The following is a 24,765-nucleotide window of genomic DNA, read 5'->3' on the forward strand; positions in this document are numbered from 1 at the left end:
CAATAAGCCCGCTCCCTTTCTCGCACGCGACCGAAGACACGTGCGGAAATTCGTTTATATTAAATGTATCCGTTAATGAATTTCTAAATCAAACAACCAGTCATAGTTCATTGATGATATCATTCGATGCTGACATTTTGTTAGATTACACTATTTACTACTTACATTTTCTAGTAACACTTCGACCGATCAAAAGCGATTATCATTAAATATTTAATAATAAAGTCACGCTCGGAATTCAATTTGTGTTATGTTGCATTACAGAGATTTACCTAATATTGTTCACAAGTACAACTCTATACAAGAACATGAAATGCACGCTCGTCACGTCAATAGTCTTAATTTAAAGCGGGTAAAATTGCAAAGAGCGGCTACATATATAAAAATATATAACTAACTATAATATTATATAACTTACTTTACCTTGTCTGAAACGCGCTAAATCTTCTGGTATACATTTTAAGTATATTAACTTAGCAGCTCTTTCATTTACTCGTTACAAAAAAAAATCTCCTTATTTATTAGTATAGACTACCTGTTACCCGGAGCTTCATTCGCCTCAATGATTTTTCCTGTAAATACCGATATTTATATGCGATGTAATTTGCTACGATCAATACAGTTGTCACTGGGTACTCGTAACAGATAGACAGGCAGAGTAGTTCGTGTTTACAATATACATTTTCATCACAAAATTAAAATACAATACATTAAAAGTATTATGAATTCTTGACTAGTTTTTACAAGAAATTCGGTATTCAACTTTAGTAATGCATATTCATTAACATCTAATTATTTTTCTTAGTGCACTTAAAGCAATAAAATTACGGTAATGTGCAAGTATAACTTTGTTAATAACGCTCTTTCTTAACATGTTTTTCATAAAATATTTTATTATAACATACGTGATTTTTGTTGCATTGTTCTATTTCGGAAACGTGTTATTAGACATGACTATATATGTATATAAAAATGTATGCTTATGTTAAATGAACTATTATGTAAATGTTCGCTCAGTCAATGTCAAATAATTGGTGTGTCGTTTATATTTTGTTTATAATTTAAATTTGTTTATGACTAATAATTTGAAAGAGTTTGTTACGCGTTAGTTGTTACAATAACATTTTTGTTGTATTCATTTTAATGAGCTTTGCTACTCTATTAAGACGAAAGTTATGACGAGCCTTTTCTGTAATATTAAATTTTACACAAAGTGAATAATTTGTGTTGAATGTAATGCGTTTTGTATGTTCTGCAGTTTGTCCGGTTACATCTTGAAGTCAAAATGTAGCTTGAACATTTTGTAGGTACTGTAATTTTTATATGCATGAGAAATAATTAGGATTTTTATATGACTAGACAACGAATTATTCCATTTTTACTAAGAAAATTTTAATTATGCATTATTCGCAGAATTTAAGTGTAATAATCATAAAACTGAATATTAAATCTAATCTTTGAATAGGTGTCATTGTCCAAAGAAGTACTAAGGCCGATAGTGAATGTGGTGGCCTTCACATTGCTCGCTGACCAAGATCCGCTGATGTAACCAACGCACAGCGGCACACTTACCGTCGACTGAATTAGCCGAGACTCGTCTAAATACCGACTTGGGAGAAAGTTGAAACGTATTCACTTCCTCGCTTCCCACGAATTATTTCGGAGCTTCTACAACTATTTGAACACATTAAACTAAACTTCAGTTTATCTTAGAGATAGGTACATTTAACAGGGATCTCCTAATTGACATTAAATGATAAATATTTCTGTACACGTCGTAAACATAAGAATTAATTGTAGCTTTTTAAGACTTGAGACAAAATAAAATATCAATTCAAAGTTGTTATAATTTGTGTCAAAAAGATGATATATGTTCACTGATATGTCGTTGGAGATAATTTATTATACAGAATTATTAATTAAAATGTTTTGAAATAAACGGGAAGTATGTCAAGAGCTAGGTAAATGTAATGACATTGTACGTAATGGGCTATCGGGCGCGCATACCTCCAGCGCGTCTAAACAAGATGATAAATGTCGTGTTCTCTCGTCGCGTATGTGCGCAAACGCAATTTTATTAAATCCTGTCGTTAAACTGTTAGGCATTCATTTTATCAAACGCTGCATTGCACGGCTCGTTGGTTTCTTAAACTGTGAACATTTGTAAATATTAATGTAATAATCTAATACTTGATTATAAATATATTAAAGCCACCAGTTCGATGTTGCTAACGGCTTTCTGATGAAAAACTTATGAAACATATGTTTGTTTTCTGGACCAGAAACGTTTGCAATTTATTTTCATAACAATGATTTCGCTTTAGTAACTATATTGTTTTAGACTAAGTTATTGTAGATAGAACGTTTTATATATTTTGAATCAGATATCAATCCCACGGATGACCTCAGTTAACCGTATCGACCTTTCTGAATGTGCAATTTTATATATATTCTATATTCTCAGTTTATATGAAACCCTGAAATTTCAAGGTGACATTAGTTTTTTGATCAATTTATCATTTAAAATAAAACCAGATGAAGACCAGAGTTAATAAATAAAATAAAATGCTTAGTTGATGCTGTAATATTGTATATATAACAATTGTTATATGATGAATAATAAAACAATTAGTATTATACATACAGAGATGTTTTTATTAATAATTAATAAATGTTGAATAGCAATTACACATAATGATTAGATTTCTTGTTTCGATTACAAATGAAAGAGAGAGATGAATCGATGTAAATATAGTACAGCCATAAAAGATTTTTACTACGTCGCAAGTATATTTTAATGTAAACATTAATAAGTCCAATTACGACTCAGTGTACACATTATTATTATAAATAAACAAGTTTGTCTCCCCGTCCTGGCTTCGTTGAACATGGTGTCTACATAAAGCGATTATAAAGATTGAAAGACAAATATGAAAAAATGTCTTCAATTTCTGGGCTATTAATCTTCAAGTGCGTACGGAGAACGACTCGCTAAAGTTACGTCGCAATCGCATGAATAGTTTAGGAATAAGAAAGCATAGAGGTGAAAACGTTTTCATTTACGAAGAAGATATCTTGAAGATTTTTAAAACAGAGTTACTGAGTTTTCGCATTGTTTAAAGATGTAAATTGAATCGAATATTCTCGTGACAACTACTGTCCTTGGGAGCTCAACAAAGTGCATTCAGTATTCAGTGACAAATTATTGTAGGAGCTCTTTCAAAATAGTGTTGTCTTATTCTTTCGTATATTCAAATCAACAAAGACAATACGTGAATGACAGTTGTTTATCATATTCAAAACAATTGTTGATCACGTGACCGAATCGAATATTTATACCATTTCCATATATTTTGAAATTTGTACTAACTCTGCCCGCTGTTGTAAGGTTTATGCAAAAACCTTACTTGTAGTTCATACTTGAACTTCAACGAGGACAAGGCTGAAAGCGGCTTTTAAAATATTTTCTCTGATCTTGATATGATTAAAGGGCGGCCGTTATTACGGTTGAAAGGTTGATATTTCCTTCTGAAAATTGATGAATATTTTATTTCCGAATCGAATATGCCAGATTTTTTCCAAAATCGTCATTTATAAATATTCCGTGGGTTTTTTTAGCACTATGAATCATTATCACGCCTACAGATCTATGATTGAATTTGTAGATACTATTGATCTCGAGGTAAAATCAAAACAAACATTGAGAGTACACGAAATAAATACGGTCATCATTATTTTTGCGTTAAAACACTTGGAACTTTAACCAATAATTATTGTAAATGTACCTAATGCTCAACAACGTATTCTTACCAATACTTTTCTTTTTAACATACTTTATTAAATGTCGTTACATATACAATATTATAAAAAGGTTGATAGTTTGTGTGAACGAGCTTTACTCAATACTATTAAGCCGATTTAAAAGTCTATAGTTAGAGGTAGCCCAATTATTGCGAAAAGTTATAGACCAGAGAGTCTGTGTAAAGAAAGAACGTCTTAAGCGCCAAAATGGTACTTTTATAAAATGAGATTTAAAGTAAATACATCAAACGTCATTTCCCAAAAGTACAATTTTGGCGCTTTAGGGTTTTTTCTATTCTACTGGTAATATAATTCCCAAGGAGCTGTAGCGGGCGTTTAACGCGTTTACACAAGTACTTTTACAAGTTTAGTATTTTTTTAAGTTAAAATTTTCAAGAGTTAATATAACACACGAGCGAGAGAAGATGTAAGCACTATGGCGATCTTATCGCTAAGATATTACAGAGAAACTTTGAGAATAGCATTCGACGCATAAGTAGCATTGAATAATTAAATATGTATAATATACGTTTGAAAAAGTCAAATAAATAATTAGATGTAAATAAGCAAATAAAAATATGCTAATTACAATAATAAATATATATATATATATATATATATATATTTATAAACATACTTCATATGTATATACGAAATAAACAATTACATATGACGTATTTAGTGGCGTTATTTACCGTTTTAGACGTCGTTTGAAGTCGCGTGGGAGTGAGACCGCCTTTAATTATATTTATTGTATTTTTTTTTAATATGATACGAATAAGAAACAAACACCGACTTTCTCGATCGAATCCCAGATAAACAATGAATAATGAAAGTGAATTAACTGAGTCATTATAGTTAGGTCTCCCACGTCGCCGCGTGTAAACGAACTTTGATTGGTTTTCGCTTTCAATTTCACCTTTTAACCCACAACAAAAATATTTAAACGCAATCGTAATGAAATTTTGATGATCATGTTATTGACAGAATCTATATTCTAGTGGGTCTCCCGCGCAACTTCGCGTTTAATCAAAAGATATTTTACGAATTTCGAAACCTCTGACAGGTTTTGTTTTGATTTCATTTCGTTGTAAGCTGCAAGTCACTCATCTATATTTGGCACCAAAATGATAAAGCCTTTTTTAAATGAAATTTTTAATGTCAAGTAGTTAGAATTGGAGTCCGTCGATGACAATTTAGTTTAATTTTGTTTATGTTTTTCATTTTTTTCGTATGCAGTCGTAGTACCGCTCTCTATACGGTCAGTAACTTTTTTCAGCTCTGACAAGCTTCCACAAGAATATTGATTAATTTTCAGCACATCTACGGCTGTAGTTCTTCAAAATGCGACCATCGCCCCATAATCACTGGGACAAAAATATAAGGAAGATATTATAAAAATGATATGCGTATCAGGGATGTGATGGATATATGTAAAAATGATTTCGGCTTATACGTTTGTTTCGGATGGTTTTAGTCACGATTTTAAATTATTTGCAAATTGTAAAAGAAAAAATTTAATGGCAAAGTTTTTAATTTCTTTGTATGCTATTATTTGGTATTCTATAAGTGGATATTTGATAAAATTGTATTTATATTTATTATACCTACATAATATATTTAATATAATTTGATCGAACTCGGTAACGGTTTTGGATTGATTTTTATTTCGGATATTCGATGGTTTTGGTTAAGGTTACGGAGTTCCATAACATCGTTGATATACAAATGAACGTTAATGACAAGTAGGTTCTAATGAATGCTATTGATGGATAAAACAATACAGACTATGTAAGTATTTATTCAGGCAAAGTTAACAATGTAGTGAGTAAACACTTCGCCGTATTCGAATTTATTTATCAAAATATTAATCACTCAAAAGAAATGTATTTAAAGTTACACCAACATTCAAGTACTGATTATCAAATGAAAGGTAATCTATCGGTGAGAAGTGTAATATTAATACTTATTATTTTAATATAGTTAGTGTGCGTTTTGGTTGCGTTATGGAATCTTTTGCGATACACAAAACTTATTTTATAAAATCGTTCTTTAATAAACTACCCGCCAGAGGCGTCGCACGTCTACGTATACATTTTTGATTGATGTAAACGTGGTAGTTCACGGCTTGAACTTGCTCTAGGAGCAATGTTTTTATAGATAAGATGACCTCTGCTCGGCAAAAAGCACATAAACTCGATTTACCATATAAGGCAAATGTACTTTGTGTGTAGTTTTTCTCTATGACCTAGTCAATAACAACCCTTAGTCTTTGGTCAACATAAAGAGTACCTACTCTATTTATAGGCGCAATGGGTTTCGTTATACAAGCAAACGAAGATCTCTAGATAATTTGAACATAACTGCATTTTCAATGGTAGCGAAAACTTAGATAGATTGATCTACACCGTTACGTGGTACAACAAAATGTTAGCGTGTTTTGTAACACCAGTTATCACATTGATAACCCACTTCTGATTTATCACGTACATATACACAGAATCAATAAAGATAATTCGCAGTGAGTGCATAAATTACACGATGCGATTGAAAAATCAATGTTCGACAGACTGATATAAGTGTTTTTACGATTAAGAAACAGTGTTCTTGCTAAAATAAAATAATAAATCTTGACCGTAATCGTGGGTTCAAATCCGGACAAGCACCATCAAGTTTTTATGAATTCAATCTGTATTTATAATCCATCTCGTGCTCGATGGTGAATAATGTCGCTAAGAAATCAACCATTCAACCCAGATACCGAGTAAAGATTTGTTGGCCCACCTTGTGAGCCAAATTTATACTACTACCGGTAACATTTACAGTCTGATACTGTTAGTGTTATGTTCACGTAACTACAGTATAGCTAACACTTTTTAAATATTCGCTAAAGATGTTAACACGATAGAACGTTTCATATAAATTATGACAAAACAAAACACAAAAACGTGACATGCGAATATATAAATTATACGGCAAAGAAACGCCATTAAGCATTTGACCAAACTTAACATGCAACAAAGAAATACGTTCCAAATTGGGTTATCGTTGTCGCTGACGGTGGAACGATTGAAACAAACGAAATGAACAACAATGAAGACGGAACAGTGAAAGCAACGGAACAGACGCAATAATCGACAATCGCTTTCTTTTTGTGACTTTGTTACCTGTTGCTTATTCACGAGTTATCGGCTCGAAACAAACCTCTTTAGCGATAACATCGCCGACGTCAAAGCGCTTAGAATAACATTATTTTTTCAATCAACTTTGTGACTTATTTATTTCTCTTTTTTTGTAGTCAATTTTGGTTTCCTTTTTACAAATAATGTGGCTTATTAATGTTTCTGTTTACAACATTACATCATGTTTGATTTAACGGTTTACATTGTAGTAAAATGAATAATGAGTTGATAATGATTGTTTTTATATAATTTATCTTATACAAGTTTAAGTGTGAGTCATTGTATGTATTCAAATTTATAGTTTATTTCTATGACACTCTGATAGTACTACGACATAACACAAATTAATTATTATTTTTTCTTATGAGGTCGGACCAACATAATTATTCTCATAACCTGAGAATTTTTTTAAATTACAATTGGGCTCAGTGATAAGTAACAAAGGTATGCATTTAGGTCAAGATTACGTGTTTTACAGCCAAACAAGTAATCCGCATTTTGCCAACAGATTAAAAATATAAAAGAATTAAAAACACGACCGTTTTTTGCTTTACGATCTATGCGTGGGATCATCATTCAAATCCTGACACAATAAAATGTTGTATCCACATACGACGTACGTTTTAATGGTTTTACAACGTGGAGCGTGATACTTATTGTACTTTATTTAGACAATTCTCTTAGTAGGTGTATCGAAACTAATAATTTTTTATAGAAACCGAAATTGTAGCATTGAATGGGGGTGATAAATATATTTTAAGTGTTTATTCACTTCTGGTAAAGAACTTGATATTGGTAACTTTGAGTATTAAACTTTGGAAATGATGACGTCTGAACTCTGGTGTAAACATAAAAAAACTTAAACTTCATTAATTTTACATAGCCTATTTACCAATCAAACGAGTTGAAGTAAACAAACCTTATTTTTCATATTCCATGCGATTTGCTTTTATCTCTGCTATATTATACACCGCAAACAGTTCTTGATAAATATATATCTAATTAAAATACAACCAAAAAGTTTTTATGCGTGGTGGAGACGATATGATCGGTATAGGTATTTATATTTCCCAGGTTATCAGTTATATAGTGTAATGTAAAATTTTACCGTAACTTTAGTAAAGTGTTAGTATTTACAAAGTGAATTAATGTTAAGTATATATAATACGGTAGAAATATATTTACAAGTAACTGGCATTCGGTAAATAGGTATATCATACGAATACATTATTGCTATTTTATCTTATTTTTAAAAAAGAAAAAAACCGAAATATAAAACGAATTCCGTATATATACATAAGTTAAAAGGGTATAACTGCCAGTTCTCGGAGGGAAAACAAAAAGCGATGTTTTTTTCCTATTTGACTGTCTAGCCAGTCAATCTTACTGAAAGCTCTTTCGAACTTCGCAATAACAACCAAACCTCAGTGGTACTTTAAAGTTATTTTGGAATTTAATGTTTATAGATCCTGTATTTTAAAATTTCGACTATTTTTACTTCAAGTTCGATTTATATGTATGTATGTATGTAAATGCATGATAAAGATTATCATCCACAAAGTCTTAGTAGAGCGCCATCGCGAATTGACCTAATGTCCAAGCCTATTATACTAATTCTGGGTAATTTACCGTTGCAATTTTTTATAGAATGTATTATTCTATATGGTTTCCTTTGTCATTACAGATCAATGGAAAGGTACGTCCGAGTGAAATGGAGAGATGTGCGCGTCGGGGATCTAGTCCACCTCTCGAACAACGAGGCTGTACCGGCAGACATGGTGCTGTTACACTCGTCGAATCCTCTAGGAATTTGTTATTTGGACACTTGTAATCTAGACGGCGAAACTAATTTAAAACAACGAGTTGTCGCACCGGGATTCAGAGACAAAGTAAGTACAAACTTTATTCTTAATATATTTTAAAAATGGAACTACCACATATAAAATTAAATTAAAAAAAACATATCGTCATGTATAAACGAAATATTGTTTATGGCCTACAAAACGATTTATTGTTATAAACATCTGTTATGCGCTTAAATACTAGAATGTAATTGTTTTTTGTCCCATTGTGAAATATGTAGTTCACTAACTAGATATCCACTGAGCTGTTAACTCGCTCGATGTTTAGCCTCAATTTGAGAGTAAAATGATTCCTTGCATAATTTGCCGGCCACGAAAACGGAACAAAGACTTATTGATATTATAAAAATCATTAGCGCGACAAAATTGTGAGATTACGACTTTCTCTCCGATTACATGCCTTAAAATCCGTGACAATACCGTTAACATTTTAAAAAATAAGCCTTCGATAGTATTACTTTTTTGGTATTTAATTTAATTAATCAATGTTTTTGTTTTAGCAACTGGAATTCAATCCAATGAAATTCAGAAGTTCTGTTGAAGTGGAACGGCCGTCGACGAAAATATACAGATTTACTGGAACGATTTCACATCCCAATGGCTGCCGTGTGCCGCTTAATTCAGAGAACCTCCTATTGAGAGAATGTACGATCAAGAACACAGATTACGTTGAGGGAATCGTCGTATATGCGGGGCACGAAACAAAGGCTATGCTCAACAACGGAGGGCCGAGGTATAAATGTTCAAAGCTAGAAAGGAAAATGAACACGGATGTTATATGGTGTGTTCTTGTCCTACTATTCCTGTGTTGTGCGGGGGCAGTTGGCTGTAAAGTGTGGTTGGATCAATACAGTCCATTTCTATACAAATACACGCCCTTCATACCCTACGCCGAGAAGCCTGCATATGAGGGTTTGCTTATTTTCTGGACGTATATAATTGTGCTGCAAGTAATGATACCAGTTTCTCTCTACGTGACCATCGAAATGACCAAACTTTTGCAAGTGTATCACATTCATCAGGACGTCGAAATGTACGACTCGGTAACAAATACGCGAACGGAATGTCGAGCGTTAAATATAACCGAGGAGTTGGGACAGATTAACTACTTGTTCAGTGATAAGACGGGGACGTTAACAGAAAATAAGATGGTGTTCAGGCGTTGTACCGTGAGTGGCGTCGATTACGATCACCCGCCAGGCCCAGATGCGGAGCCCTCGACAACTCTACCTCCCATTGTAACTCCCATAACAAAAGTCTCGCCGAACAGAAGGATGCTTCAGCATCTACTGGATAGCAATGACGCTCAGCATACGCAAAAGGTAAACGTAGTTTGAGATATTTGACGTTCGTAAAGACATCTAAATTTCATCTGTAATCAATTAAACATAAAACCTATAAAAATGCTACCAGCAGTTCAGAGTATCCTGACTTAAGAATAACCTATAATAGAAATCCAAAAGGGTGTATCGCTTGCAAAGAATTGCTAAATCAATATTGAACTTTAATAAAATATATTTATAACAATTATTGTCTTGTTAACAATCAAACATAGGTATCTTGTCTCACGTATAACACATTAAAAATTGCTTTTCTCAAAAGTAATAAAAATGAATTGCTTATTGAACATAAATGGTACTGGCAATTAAGACAACGATTATACTTTAACGATTTTAAAAATTCAATATCACTGTCAAAGCAAATATTAGTTTGCATTATTTTGAATCTTCACAACAAAGAAAAGATTTATTGCGCAATTTTTAGAAAAATGTAATAATGAACGAATTGTTTAAATATTTATTTATTCATGGTCAATTGTATGTGTATTTGAAATTTACGTATCGAACAGGGCGATTTACATTTTGATTGGTTAGAACAAGGTCACTTTTGAATCGTAACTGAATCTAGGTATATAAAATTTAAATTAATTCCATTTTTAAATTAAAATTGGTACTGGTAATTGAGTGGTCACCACCGTCCATAGACATAGGCAATTTAACAAATATAATTTTTTCCCCTATAACGCCAATGCGCCATCACAAGTGAGATAAAAATATTTTTCTTTTTGGTTTAATGACAGATAATTCCACTGTCTCACTCTTATGCAATAAGAACAACACTAAATAGTGCTGTTTACAGTAGGATAAGTTAGCAATGGGTTTTACCTAACCTGACTGGCTTGCAGAAAACCTTGCCACGTAGTAAATTCGAAACAGTTTGAGTACACAAGTGTCATATTAATATTGAAATAATGTGATGTATGTACAATTTACGATAAGATATGTTGGCTTCGACGCAGTGCGTTTCATAATATTGGAAGGAAAAGGATATGGTATACTTACGGCCGGCGCCTGTCTGACGCCGATCCCTCTTGTTGGAGTGAATATGCTAATAATACAATAAGTGCTATTGGTATTGTTGGATGCATATATCACAAATATACCTCAACCCATTCCATGGACAATCCTGCACTTAGAGAGAGTGACAAGTTCAATACTATTGTATGAACTGCTCCGGAAACCACACATCGCATAATAAAATAAAGAAATACGCTGAAAATCTTTTATATAAATTTAAATTATTCAGGTACGGGAGTTCTTGTTAATTCTGGCGGTGTGCAACACTGTGGTCGTGAGTCAGCCGCACGTCGACGATATGCAGCTGTCCAGCTCCAGCAGTGATCAGTTCAGATCTCAGAAAGCTTCGAAGTCCAACGGCACTTTACGATCCAACGATAAGTGAGTTAATACCATTCATATTTGAAGAAAAAACAAACAACGAACTCTTTTACATATATTTAGATATCTTCTATTAATTGTCACAGAAATAATATTAATTTAACGAACGCAAACTTATTAATCTGTAATTCTGTGAAAAACTTTAATAATACCATCAAATCAAATACCAAACAAAAATTACTGATGAGACAAAAATAGTTAATATGAACAAAACAGTTAATTTAAATGATTTCCTTATTTTTTTTTTAATTGATCTACAATTCAATCCGATTGGTTTGGAGGTACGCTAGATTAACTGAATCTCGGTCCACCACGCCGTCGCCTCCGCCGTCCACCACCTCGCCCTTGCGCCTTCGCTTGCCCAAACTACCGTTTGGCAGTCGGGAAGAAAGCATCAGTGAACCGAGCACTTCGGCGGAGATACAGGTACTACAAATTTAACTACTTATATGCCTTATATTAGATCCTTACCATGACATTGCAGATTTCTATTACTGGCTAGTATGAAGAACGAAGATGAGTGAACATTAATTTTATATTATACTTAGAGTTCTAAATGAAATTAATTTTATGATATACTTATGTCATTTCTATCAATTAATTCAGTCATTTAATAGTTGATTATTTTTCCCTCCAAACAAAATGTTTGGTTTTTTCAAATATAGAACAGCAAACTCAAAGGCAAAGACCTTCTCTAAAGAGTTTTTTTGTAGGTATATATCGAGTGCTTCTTAATGAAATCAGTCATCGTCATCAATCATTTTAGAACCTCTTAATGTTGCTCTATAAAACTGAAGCATGGAAGTGCGCAGTATATTAGTCCGCACTGTTTATTTGAAATGTCAGCAAGTCGTAAACAAATTGGTTTATCGTTCAACTTGGTTCTGTTCTGAAATACGTTCCGTTTTCCATTCCCACGATTCGATTATAATTATAACTACAATCTTTCTTTAAGTGTTTTATGTCCGGTTACTATATATTAGATACGATTCGTTTTGCTTACAAGGCGTAAATAACTATAGTCTATTCCAAATACAAGAGGACAAAAGCCAAATAAACAACATTTGATATCGAATTGACGCGGTATCAATGGTCGAGAGCTTGAATAATTCATGATATTCATTATGGTTTTGGGAAAAAATGACATTTTAAACGTCGACGAAACTGTTACCGGAGCTTCGGAAGTAAAATAAAAGTGAAAATAAGTAGTTTAGTGGAATAGTGTTGCATTATAAACAAAGATATATTAGTCAAGAATGGTTAGTAGTGCACAATATAACTGAGCTATTAGCCAATAGCATGGCATACCAGTTTTCATTCTTCAATTGGAATAGACTATAAAGAAATCAAAGGTTTCGAAGTGTATAACAACGTTCGTTGTTAAAAGTGATTGGTTACCGAGGCTGGACATTAGAAATGGAAAATTAATATTCATAACAATGGGCTAAAGTATTTCAAAGTTGACAACATTGATAACTGTAAACAATGTATTATTACAGTTGGCCCGCTTCGAAGCCGAAAGTCCAGACGAACTGGCTCTAGCCGAAGCGGCTCTGGCATACGGATACGAACTTCGAGGAAGATCGCCTGATGATGTCGAATTGGGAATACGTGGGGAATTATCTCACCTTAAAGTGTTACGTGTACAGCAATTTGATTCTAACAGGAAGTGCATGTCTGTGGCACTTAGAGTGCCCACTGGTCAGGTAAAAATGAACCCAATTTTAATAATATATATAATTGTATGTATACGTAATTAAAAAGGTTCATATTAGAACAGGCTGCTTATAAGACTTAGCTAAACAATAATTTATAACAAGGGCTGCATAAAATCAGAATCAGCATCAGAATCCGGCGGTACGCTACTATACTTTGAAATTATAATATGCTATTATTTTGTATTTGGATTATAAGTAAACACCGACTATGATAAGTTATCGTATATCGTATTTAATAAACATGTTTTTTAATCTTCAGGTGGTTCTATACGTAAAGGGAGCTGATAGTACAGTTCTTGGAGCTCTAGCACCAATGCGAGCTGGATCCGCAGAAGCGGCTGCCTTTGAAAGGACTAGGTCGTTGCTGTCAGAGTACTCTCGTGCTGGTCTACGTACACTGGTTATGGCGAAACGGACCATGCAGCCTGCGCTTTGGGAAGAATGGCTCGCTGGTCATGCTCGTGCATCTGAAATCGGTGAAGGTATACAACTTTTTATAAAAAATAGGCTCCACCGTCTATTCCACGATTGATTGCTAAAAAAACGATGTTCTCAGGTAGAGAAAAACGACTGCGAGATTCATTAGCTCGACTGGAGAGCGCCCTTACCCTCGTCGGAGCTACCGGCGTAGAAGATCGTCTCCAGGAAGACGTTCCGCGGACCGTACGAGCGTTGCTCGATGCGGGAATAGTCGTGTGGGTGCTGACCGGAGACAAACCCGAAACGGCGATAAATATCGCTTACTCCGCGGCGCTGTTCTCCCAGAGCGACCGACTCCTACATTTGATGTCTCGGGATAAAGTAAGATTTCGACCACATTTGTACATCCCTTAAAAAGTTCTCAAATATAATTTAAGTATTGATTTAAAAGTCTCTGGCGCAGTCGAGGCGTCCTTGGTTGTGGTTCGATTATAAGATTACGACGTCCCATACGACTGTCAATAAATTGTCAGCGACTTAAGGTGGAAGCCGGGAAGCCCTGGGGCCACAGGGCTGGGAGCCCTAGCTATTCTTTCACAAATAGTATTATAATGATTCGCCTATATCGGGTCCGCGGGCGGCAGGAGCACGCCGAGTCCACCATCAAGAGCTACCTGGAGGGCGGCGCGGCGGAGGCGGAGGCGCGCGGCGCGGGGCGCGCGCTGGTGGTGGACGGCCGCACGCTCACCTACATCCTGGACCGCCGCTCCGGCCTCGTGGCGCCCTTCCTGTCGCTGGCGCGCCGCTGCTCCGCCGTGCTGTGCTGCCGCGCCACGCCGCTGCAGAAGGCCTACATCGTCAAGGTACACCTTAGGGCGCGAGGCACCTTGTATCTCGATACGTGCCGGCTTCATCGGCATCGCGATGAACAGTTCGCTTCGGATATTCGTATGGTTGTATATGTAGCGTCAAAATAGTACCATCTAGTTTTCTTTAGAATTCATTTTTGACTCTCGACTTACATAATTATATAAAATATGAGTTATTCTAGTTCGACGCCCAAAACTCATCGAGATACCCGCGCGTGTGAAACGGTTAAAACCGACGATAACATCGGCTACTACCTCCCAGTACGCGTCCTGACGTCTCCTGTTATCGGCGTATTGTTATCGTGGTACAATTATGTTCTCAGGCAGTTAAGGAGGAGCTGGGAGTTACGACTTTGGCTATCGGAGACGGAGCGAACGACGTGTCGATGATACAAACGGCCGATGTTGGAGTCGGTGAGTGTTTTATATCGATACTAAACTACAAAATTGTATGTAATGTTACTCGACTAAAATATTATTTTTTTTACAGGTCTGTCGGGTCAGGAAGGTCGTCAAGCAGTAATGGCATCAGACTTCGCGCTCTCTCGCTTTAAATTCATTGAAAGGCTGCTCCTTGTACACGGACATTGGTGCTACGATCGCCTAGCGAGGATGATTTTATACTTTTTCCTGAAAAATGCCGTAAGTTTTACATACTAAGATAATATTAATTTAAATATATTAGTGACGTCAAAATATAATAAATTACAGTACTTTTACTTATAAATTTAATTTTACCTTTAAAATATTTTAAAAATATAAGATAATTTAAATAAATATAAATATTATGTTTAAAGAAACTCATTTAATATTTGTTAAAAAAATAAAATGTTTATTAATTTACAGACATTCGTGTTCATAGTATTCTGGTACCAGCTGTACTGCGGGTTCTCGTCGTCCGTCATGATTGATCAACTGCACCTCATGGCGTACAACCTCGCCTTCACCGCCTTCCCCCCCATCGTCATAGGTATTTTTCGTCGTCATTTTTAAAATTCTTATGACTATTTTTATCAATTGGAAACGTCAATACATAAAGTGTTCTACATGCGCGACTGTTTAAGGGCCGCCTAGCAATGTAAAACGTCGCAGGATCGATTCAATCGCCTTGGGCTATTTTAGGTCCCCGCTCCTAACACAAGCTCTAAGCGTAATCGGAGGGGTAAACATCAACAGTATAACTAGTGTTAGCAACTCGTCGTATTAGGTAAACAGTATCAGTAGTTCCTTACGCCGGGGCATGGGCTATACATGCAAGTGTCGCAGGCGCGTACGACCGCGCGGCGCCGGCGGCGCTGCTGGGCGAGCGGCCGGGCCTGTACGCCGCGTCGCGCCGCGGCCGCGCCTACCGCGCGCACTCGTACTGGCTGGTGCTCGCCGAGTCCGTCTACGTGTCCGTCGTCGTGTTCTTCGTGGCCGCCGCCGCCTACTGGGACACCGACGTCGACCTCTGGCTCTTCGGCCTCTGCAACATGACGTGCTGCCTCGTCGTCATGCTGGTCTACGTCGCCATCGAGACGAGGAGCTGGGTGAGTCTCGCTCTCCGACGCTGCGCATGTCGTGCGTTGGGACTCTCGCGTTTGCGATCTTTATATGAGTGAAAATTTCATCTGTTTGTATTCAAACACTAATTTTTTCATGCAGCTATTCAACAAAAAACTTGTAAGTGTGTGTGTGTGTGTGTCTGTGGGAAAATTTGGCAACTCATTATGGCTTACTTTACACTTTACACGATCGAAGGCGACTATGTGTACGAATTACGTAAAACTCACTGTTAATTGTGGCAAAAAAATATGCACATAAATGTTTCGCTTCTGAAGTTCACGTCGAACCTTAGTGATGTAAGGAAAACAGAAAAATAAGACGAACACGACGAGCGATTCGATCATATATTAAGCACAAGTGAATTTTGATTATGATTCCCAAAAATAACAATCGCCGTGTGTCCGTCGCAGACGGTGATCCACCTGCTGGCGCTGTCGGGCTCGCTGGGCTCGTTCTTCGTGCTGACGCTCGTGTACCAGACGGTTTGCGTGACGTGCTTCAAGCTGCCCTCCACCTACTACGTGATGCATCACGCCTTCGTGGACCCCATCTACTGGCTCGTCGTGATCCTCACCACGGTTGCCGCTCTGGCGCCCAGGTACATCCATAAAAATATTTTTTCCTTCATTCTTTAACAGACTTTCAGGCGTTGGGCAAGAATAATAATAAAACGCCTTCACTTCGCTTAAGCTCTCTCAGGATTTCCAGGTCTTAAAACAACATAGTCTCCTTAATTATTAAGATTTTATTAGTCAGATAAAGCCTGTCTTTTTTTTCATTTACCAGCATTCAAGTTCATTTTCTTTCTAAATGTTATAGTAAAACTGTTTACAAGAAATGCTTTAAATTAAAGTTACCACAAACACAAGCTATACTGGTCAAATATAAAAAAACCTAACAAAAGCCGGATAGACCGGATGATATAGTAACCCGATAATTTACACACGCATACAAAAAGCAAAACTATGTCCGACACCGTGTAACCCTAGGCACTTTAGGCCTATAAGATCTAACATAGAGGAAAATGTACCGTGTGTAAAAAAAAATTACATAAAAACTATTTACATTAAAGCATCGAATATATAAGAAAACATATTATAAAATAAAATGAAACATAAGATATATGATCTATAAACAATGTCACAATCCGACGGCCTATAAACAATGTGACAATATCACGTCCGCATGTCCTCAGACTGGCGTGGCACGCGGCGCGCAACTCCATCCGGCCGGGCACGCTGCGCCGCGCCGTGCTCGCGCGCCGCCGCCGCCCGCGCCCCTACGCCGCGCACTACCACACGCCCTCCGCCTCCGCGCACGTCTACAGGTACGCACGCACGCGCACACGCGCACACACGCACACACGCACACACGCACATACGCACACGTGACTAGCGTGGTGCACGTGCTTACTTTAACCCCTTTCTCATTTTTACTTTTACTTTTGTGGGTAAACCTACACACAATATTATAAAACATCAATGGAACTTTACAGAAGTATTTGCAATGCCTTGACTCTCTGGTGTGTTCCCTTACGAGTTCTGATAACTTACTCTCCCGCAGGCCGACGGACGAGGACGGACTGCAGAAGACGAACTCGGACGTTGCGGCGATAACGTGACGGCAGTACGCGACTCCACCCGCATACGTTTAACCCTAGGCTGTGATCTGTCGTTAGAACTAATGTATGATAATTATTATAGAGTAATATATGATATCGCTTTTGTACGATACCGCGGGACCAATGCGTCAGTTGTCTTGAGTGCGTCACGACGTGACGGCTAAATCGTGCCTTCCTTATCTCACGCTAGTATTTACATTAGAAAGTGTTCATAAAAATCAGTGTGCTTATGAAGATCGTAATTCGATAGATCTGCCCGATGCTTTTATGTTTTTAATTTCAATTACCGATGTTAATTATGTGTTCAAGTTTTATTTGTACTTATTTTATGCATTAAGATTATTAAACCTTTCTAAATTAAATTAACCTTGCCAGGCCCGAATATATACTGCAAATTGCACTTATATCGACTAGAATGCACTTCGTTACTTAAATTTATTTTTTTAGTTCCGATATAAATTATTTTATGTAGTTCCAAAATAAAAGACTAACTGATGCCAATAATTTATTACAAATTAGAAAGATCGAGTAGTGTACTTGTAAATGTGTAGCGGTTTCTAAAACCTCTTGTTTTCGTGTTCATATTGATCGATGTGTGATAGTGTAACCATGAATGTTGAAAATTGTGTATTTTTGTATGAACTGGACAACCGTTGGCTTCCTTCGTGTCATAGCTCGTAGTGTACTTGCCTTGTCGGAGACTGCACGCGTTTGTATAGGCATCTCTGTCATCTGTCCTCGTGGCTACTGGTATTGCGCTAACCCAGAAGCAGCGTGATAACATGGGTCAAATATTTCTCAGATGGTAAGGTACAGGTGGTGAGAAATACACTTGGCGGAGTGCGTTTATAATCTTCACTTCGAATCCAACATTCCATTTTTTCCAAAATATAAAAGCATATAAAAAGGCTATTTCTTTTTAAAAGGTTTTAAGAAAAGGTTAGTTAAGGATGTGGGAGGTATTTAAAACAAACAACAGCATTCCATCACTTCTTTAATGTATCACTTTTTCTAAACAAATGTTATAAATATAAAACCTGAATATTTATAAAGTGCCTTTCCCAGCGTACCCGCCGGTGTATTTCTTTCCGTCACAAGTCCGATGACGACTAGATGTTTCCTAAAGATTTGACTATTTTTAATACTGTTTCTAATTGTACATACATTACAGACGAATATATATTTCTACATAAATAATTGTTAATGTACAGTAGGATATTTTTATATAAATAAATATTTGTGTAAATACCTTGTATGTTCTAAGACTGTTGTTCATTTTAGATCTTTTAATTTGTTGATTTATTAAACGTATAGTGTATTGATAAAATATGTATTTTCCAGTCATGTTAAGGCTCTGTTCATCAGATATAACGACGCCTGGAAGGTAGATCTTGCCATAAAATTGAAACTTTAGATCTTGTATGGATTCCTACGTGAATTAAAAAAAACTGTCCCGCTTCCAGTTTATTTATGGACATGTTAGTCTTAGTAACCTTTCTAATTCTTTTAAGGAACATAATTACTTCAAAAAATATTTGTTAATTTGCTGCAATAATTAAAATAATTACATTTTTATTCAATTATGCTCGACTTTTAACAATGAAAATCCATAATAGTAAAAGTTACACGTTGTGGCTTGCCATAGACAATAAATAAAAAATATTCATTTTAATAAAATTTACCGCTTAATTTTATTAGGCTTATTCTATTATTATTGTTATATTGAAAATTGAAATTGTTTTAAAATGTTCAAAGTACTAAGTTAGTTACCGTTGGTATTTAGGACGATGTAATCGAACAGTATTTTAAATTAAATCGACTAGTCCTTTCAACGAATGTTAGTGTTTGCATTTGCTTGCATTAAGTTTAATGTAACAGATCTTCCTATGATTTTTTGAGGTAAAAAAATTAGCATTTAGCAGAAATTGTATTAAATTATAACAATTATGTTTTATTTATTAATAAATAGTTGAATAATATTACCCATTTTCTTTAAACAATCAATAAAAGTGCATCCGTTGCAAAAGAGCGCCTTTAATTATCTTATGTCTTAGGCGATCCCGTAAATTAGACGAGCCCTTGTCCCAAAAAAGATAGCAGTTTAGGATATTTAGTCTAGTCAATGAGTCTCAATAAATTTAATCAATATTAAACCAGAATAATTTAAATGTATAAAAAAAGAAAGTTATCAATTTCAAAATGAATCAGCTTTTTAGTCTAATTTGCAATAAATATGCCATATCTCAATACTTTCACTGTCTGCTTAGATGGCCTCTAGTTAAACACTGATCTCTCTATTTCTGTCATTATTTATTCCATATTCGAAAGCGGAAGATTTCATTGTATAACTAATCAACCCATAAACATTATTAGGTAAAGTCGTTAATAGTAGGTAAAGTTAAAATTTACGTCAATGTAAAAAATATTTATTTATTTATAATAATATCTCAGATGTTTTTTGTTTTTACAATAATTATCATTGACGACGGATGCACTATTAATTAAACTTCATTTGAAGCTACTTACTAAAATCAATTGTGTTTATAAATTCCAATTCGCGTTATCAGTAGCGCCAAATCAGCGTGTGTTATAATATTTTATATAGAAAACGACAAGCACACTGGTGACTAGAAAATACATTTATAATCATACATGTTGTTTCATTATAATAATAACAAAATATTTAAATTCTCCAACTTTGTTTTATTATTATTATTTTAATAACCCATACAATTAGAAACATGAAGAACCAATACTCTGAACGAAAATAATGTTTAATTTACAACATTGAATATATCTTAAAAGAAAAAATGCCAGGTTAGGTTAAAGTTCAATCATTCAATCTGCCATTATGAGTTCTTTAGGAGCTTATTAAAGTCAGACAAACTCCAATACTTAGAACTTTTTAACACACCATAATGTTGTATTCCAAAGCTGAAGTGAAAATACCAGACTTGACAATTATTTAAACAAAAATCGATTCTATTTTACATTTCAAATAATATACCATTTTTAGATACTCATCACATACCAAAAAAAAAAAATTAATTTGTAACTTAGACAAATTTTGAGTTTTAGAAATAGACAATGAAATCAATAACCATTATAAATGTACAAAATTGTTTGACGAAGCTTTAAACCTATTAATTTCAGTTATGATATTGATGCTTGATATAATATTCAATCGATTTTTTTTACTACAATTTTCATCAAGTTCAGATCCCTAACGTCATCATAAACAAGTTACGTATATTACAAAAAAAAACCACTTATAATTTATATCTATACACTTAAGAAGTTCTCAGTTTCATTTATTAAATTAATTTTCTGTTCTCTTCCTCTATGTGACATGGATAGAGATTTAGTAATTTATTAGCTTTAAAAAATTCTCTAGGTATGTAGATCTTGGATCTTAGACCATATAACAGTGTTGATACTAACTATATAATAAAAACAACAATAAATCTTTAACATAAGAACTTTGTTCTTTTTACAGAATAAAACCTACATTAAAATCAGCAGGTTTGCCTTAAAGGAATTAGTTTTAATAGCAATAAGGCTAAATGTTTACGAAGAAAGCAAAAAAAATAGTAACAATATAGAAAAAAAAACTGTGTATTTTTTATAGCAAGCAGATATACCTCTTTGGTATGACCAATTATTAGGCAATATTATTTCAGGGAGAGAAATGAACCTATTCAATGTGCGGTGCAAGACTATATACAAAGATGACGGTTTAAAATTACCTTTAAAGACTTGAGGATCTCACAATGGTAATAATATGTAGTAAACTAAACATAAATCACAGCACATGTTTCAATATGGCATTCGCTATGTCCATTGAATGGTCATTAACCAGAACAATATCAAATTTTTTAACATAATTTTGAAGGTTGGCATCTGTATTACGTCCTAAGAAGCCTATCTTGATAATGACGTCACAGTGCTCCATACCTTCCGCCATGCCTGCATCACCAATGTTATCCCCCATTAATAAAACATTGTTTCTTTCTTTCACCATCTCATAATATTCTGTATTCTTAATGACTGTTTCATTCTTATTGTATGTGTGAATCACATCTCCTTTTATTCCAATTATGGCTCCTGCATCGTCAAATGCCAGAAAGTTTGACACCACCTTTAAAACATAATTTAAATCGTAAGTAATTTGCTAAATTCTCCTATGAATCTATTCTGATAGTAAACAAATTCTTGTGTTTGACCAGTGAAGTTAAGTATTATGTTAACAAATACCTTCACATGAGGCAAGAGAAGATTAGCAGCTCTGAGGGCAGCTACCACACATTCTCCGAGTCCTGCAGAGAAAACCAACACAGGCACCTGCTGTGTCTCACTCCATGCTATTAACTCTCGAACACCTGTTCTGCAAAAAAATACATAATGTTACATTTACATAGTATTTTTAATAAATTTACTGATCAAAAATTTAAAAAGATGCTTTTTTGTTTTATTTAATTATAGGAAAATGAGCATGAAACACTATATTTATTTGTAAAAACAATTCATATTTCTGCATGAGTAGCTCATAAAAATTAAGCACTATGATAATAATTTACTACTATTTGTTCTTGAGTTAAATTTCTCAAATACTGCCATTAATAAAAACAACTACTAGTCTCTAACTCTTTGTAATTTGTAGAAGTAGTGGGTACTTAGTAATGGAAAAAGTGGTTAGAATATGTGCATCTTAACCGATGATCTCGGGTTCAAACCCAGGCAAGCACCACTGAATTTTCATGTGCTTAATTTGTGTTTATAATTCATCTAGTGCTGGGCGGTGGAGGAAAATATCATGAGGAAACCTGCATGTGTCTAATTTCATTCTTTTCTGCCACATGTGTATTCCACCAACCCGCATTTGAGCAGTGTGGTGGAATATGCTCAAAGCTTCTCCTCAAAGGGGAGGAGGCCTTAGCCCAGCAGTGGGAAAGTTACAGGCTGTTATTGATTGATTAATGAATGGAAAAAGTAAATACCACTTCTGTTTACAGTGTTACACTTACCTGTTGATACTAAACTGTTCAAAACACATAACACAATATTGTGTAACACTTAAGGGCAAACTAAACTTATGAAATATTATAAAAAACAATGAAAACATCCTTTAGCGAGTACATGCTATGGCAAGTACAAGCTTGCATTAATGTCCTATCTTGTGTAAATCATACATATTGATGTATGTAATAAAAAGAATCTGGACCAACTAAGTGATCTGCTAAGTGATCAATATAAATATTATATTTATTACATACCTAAAGCACTCCTTCATTTTGTGACTCACTTCTTCGAGTTCATTTTTTGGAAATTTCATTCCTCTGAAAATAGACAAACATAATATTTTACCTTCAAATTACATTTTTCGTGTACTTTTTAGATTATCTGGTGTATAACTTACTTTTATATTTATATTTGCATTATGATTAGATTATCTATAAGATAAACTAAGATATGATTATAAATATTGTGTAGTATTTACTTTTACTTACTTTAATAATTTGTGGCCAGCCACATACCAATCAATCATGTGCTTGGTCTTGTCTTCATCACTCATCACTGGATCTACTTCAATTGGTTTATATATTTCTGATAATCTATTCTCTTCGTCTTTATAATCTTTAGGTATTGATGGGCATTCTCTGAACATACCTTTGTTCAATAAAATAATTTTAATTATTAAAAAAAGATAAAAATTGGAATATGGACAACTTCTTTTCTTACACTTGACATTCAGATTTAATTCATAATGAAAACAGTTATAAGAAAGTCTCATGTTTCCTAAATAAACATTGGAGATATGAACCTCACTTCTGTTAGTGAAGCCTTTATGTTACCACAAGAGAAGTTTATATTTTTAAATATCATATTAATTATATTTCCTTACCTAACAAACAATATTTGCTTATGCAAAAACCAATTTTCAGTACCAGAACTGTTATTATCAATATTAAAATACTTGTGAATTAAAGTATATGTTTTATCACTAATTATTTTGATTTCACAATATATATTAACTTATTATAAAGATTATATGCTAGAATTGCAACCAAAACATCCAATTCTCACCGTAGCTAGTCAACACTGGGTCTCCATTATCCATATTGTGCCTTGTCAATGTGTGGTCGAAGTCAGTTACTATTTGTAACTTTTTGTGTCCATCTGATACAATTTGATTTATTTTCTTAAGTAAATCCTCTTTATCTTTGATAAAAACATTCGGTCTGCTTAACTCAGGAATTTCGCATAAGTTCGCAAACATTTTCATTGCTGGAAAAAGCGTGTAATCGGTAAATTACACTCATATATCTACTAATTTTATTTATAATATTATATATATAATATATATAGCGTCTTTTACAAAAGGAAAATTTGTTCAATAAATCAAAAATATTTTACGTAAATAGCTAATCTTCAAAATGCGTTAAAAAGTTGACCCATATTACGTACCTCGCTTTATATAGAATCTAGGTACTTTATCCACTTTAGAATTTAATACTAACACCGAAAACTTGTGATTTTGTATGTTACGAAAATAAATTACAGAAAAAGTGTTCGTCTTATCTGCAGACGTATGGTATTGGAATATGGATATGATTTAATGTGTTGGTGTAGAAGTGTGACAGCCAATCGTGACAACTTGGGTTTTGTTTGACAGTACAACTGTCTATTATATTTATATTTATTATTTATGGAGTGTATAGGTAGGGAGAATTATCTTTGTTTGTAAAAACTGTCCGTCAAATTAGCTCACCAAACATAGCAAGCTACAACTACTTCTTTTTTTTTTAATTTTCTTTTGTTTTTGTCTACAGTACAAAAGCAATTTAACTACTTTTTACTAATTTGGATTCTTCAAAATAATAAAAATAGAAAAGTACCTGCAAAAAATTAAAATACAGGCATACGGAGCAATATCAATTAAGATGTCTCGTCAGTTTCTTTATCATTGAGGGCTTCAAATATTTTTGTGATATTGTTGATGATTATGATT

General features: G+C 34.3%; 2 protein-coding genes across 3 annotated transcripts in view; one reads left to right on the forward strand and one right to left on the reverse strand.

The window, feature by feature from the left end:
- The window catches only part of LOC125077875 (phospholipid-transporting ATPase VD), a 59,911-nt gene extending 40,260 nt beyond the window's left edge, over positions 1-19,651 (forward strand). The window contains exons 2-16 of one of the 2 annotated variants that reach the window (XM_047689981.1): positions 8,668-8,872; positions 9,346-10,167; positions 11,432-11,583; positions 11,865-12,009; positions 13,083-13,289; positions 13,561-13,783; positions 13,858-14,102; positions 14,366-14,584; positions 14,914-15,004; positions 15,081-15,232; positions 15,437-15,560; positions 15,857-16,119; positions 16,546-16,733; positions 17,331-17,462; positions 17,699-19,651. In XM_047689981.1, the coding sequence (XP_047545937.1) occupies positions 8,668-8,872; positions 9,346-10,167; positions 11,432-11,583; positions 11,865-12,009; positions 13,083-13,289; positions 13,561-13,783; positions 13,858-14,102; positions 14,366-14,584; positions 14,914-15,004; positions 15,081-15,232; positions 15,437-15,560; positions 15,857-16,119; positions 16,546-16,733; positions 17,331-17,462; positions 17,699-17,756 (3,226 nt within the window). In that variant the 3' untranslated portion in view covers positions 17,757-19,651. Of the gene's footprint in view, positions 1-8,667; positions 8,873-9,345; positions 10,168-11,431; positions 11,584-11,864; positions 12,010-13,082; positions 13,290-13,560; positions 13,784-13,857; positions 14,103-14,365; positions 14,585-14,913; positions 15,005-15,080; positions 15,233-15,436; positions 15,561-15,856; positions 16,120-16,545; positions 16,734-17,330; positions 17,463-17,698 lie in introns of those variants that run through there. The other variant, XR_007120781.1, reaches the window with a different exon arrangement.
- On the reverse strand, positions 18,691-24,383 carry LOC125077877 (7-methylguanosine phosphate-specific 5'-nucleotidase). Its single transcript, XM_047689984.1, has 6 exons — positions 24,222-24,383; positions 23,841-24,041; positions 23,264-23,423; positions 23,030-23,092; positions 22,011-22,140; positions 18,691-21,894 (listed from the first exon to the last, which is right to left on the reverse strand). Exons 2-6 carry the CDS (start codon positions 24,037-24,039, stop codon positions 21,559-21,561), a joined length of 888 nt encoding a protein of 295 aa, XP_047545940.1. The 5' UTR covers positions 24,040-24,041; positions 24,222-24,383; the 3' UTR covers positions 18,691-21,558.
- Positions 24,384-24,765: the final 382 nt, after the last annotated feature.

Source organism: Vanessa atalanta, chromosome 4 (assembly GCF_905147765.1).
Source record: "Vanessa atalanta chromosome 4, ilVanAtal1.2, whole genome shotgun sequence".
Taxonomy (NCBI): domain Eukaryota; kingdom Metazoa; phylum Arthropoda; class Insecta; order Lepidoptera; family Nymphalidae; genus Vanessa; species Vanessa atalanta.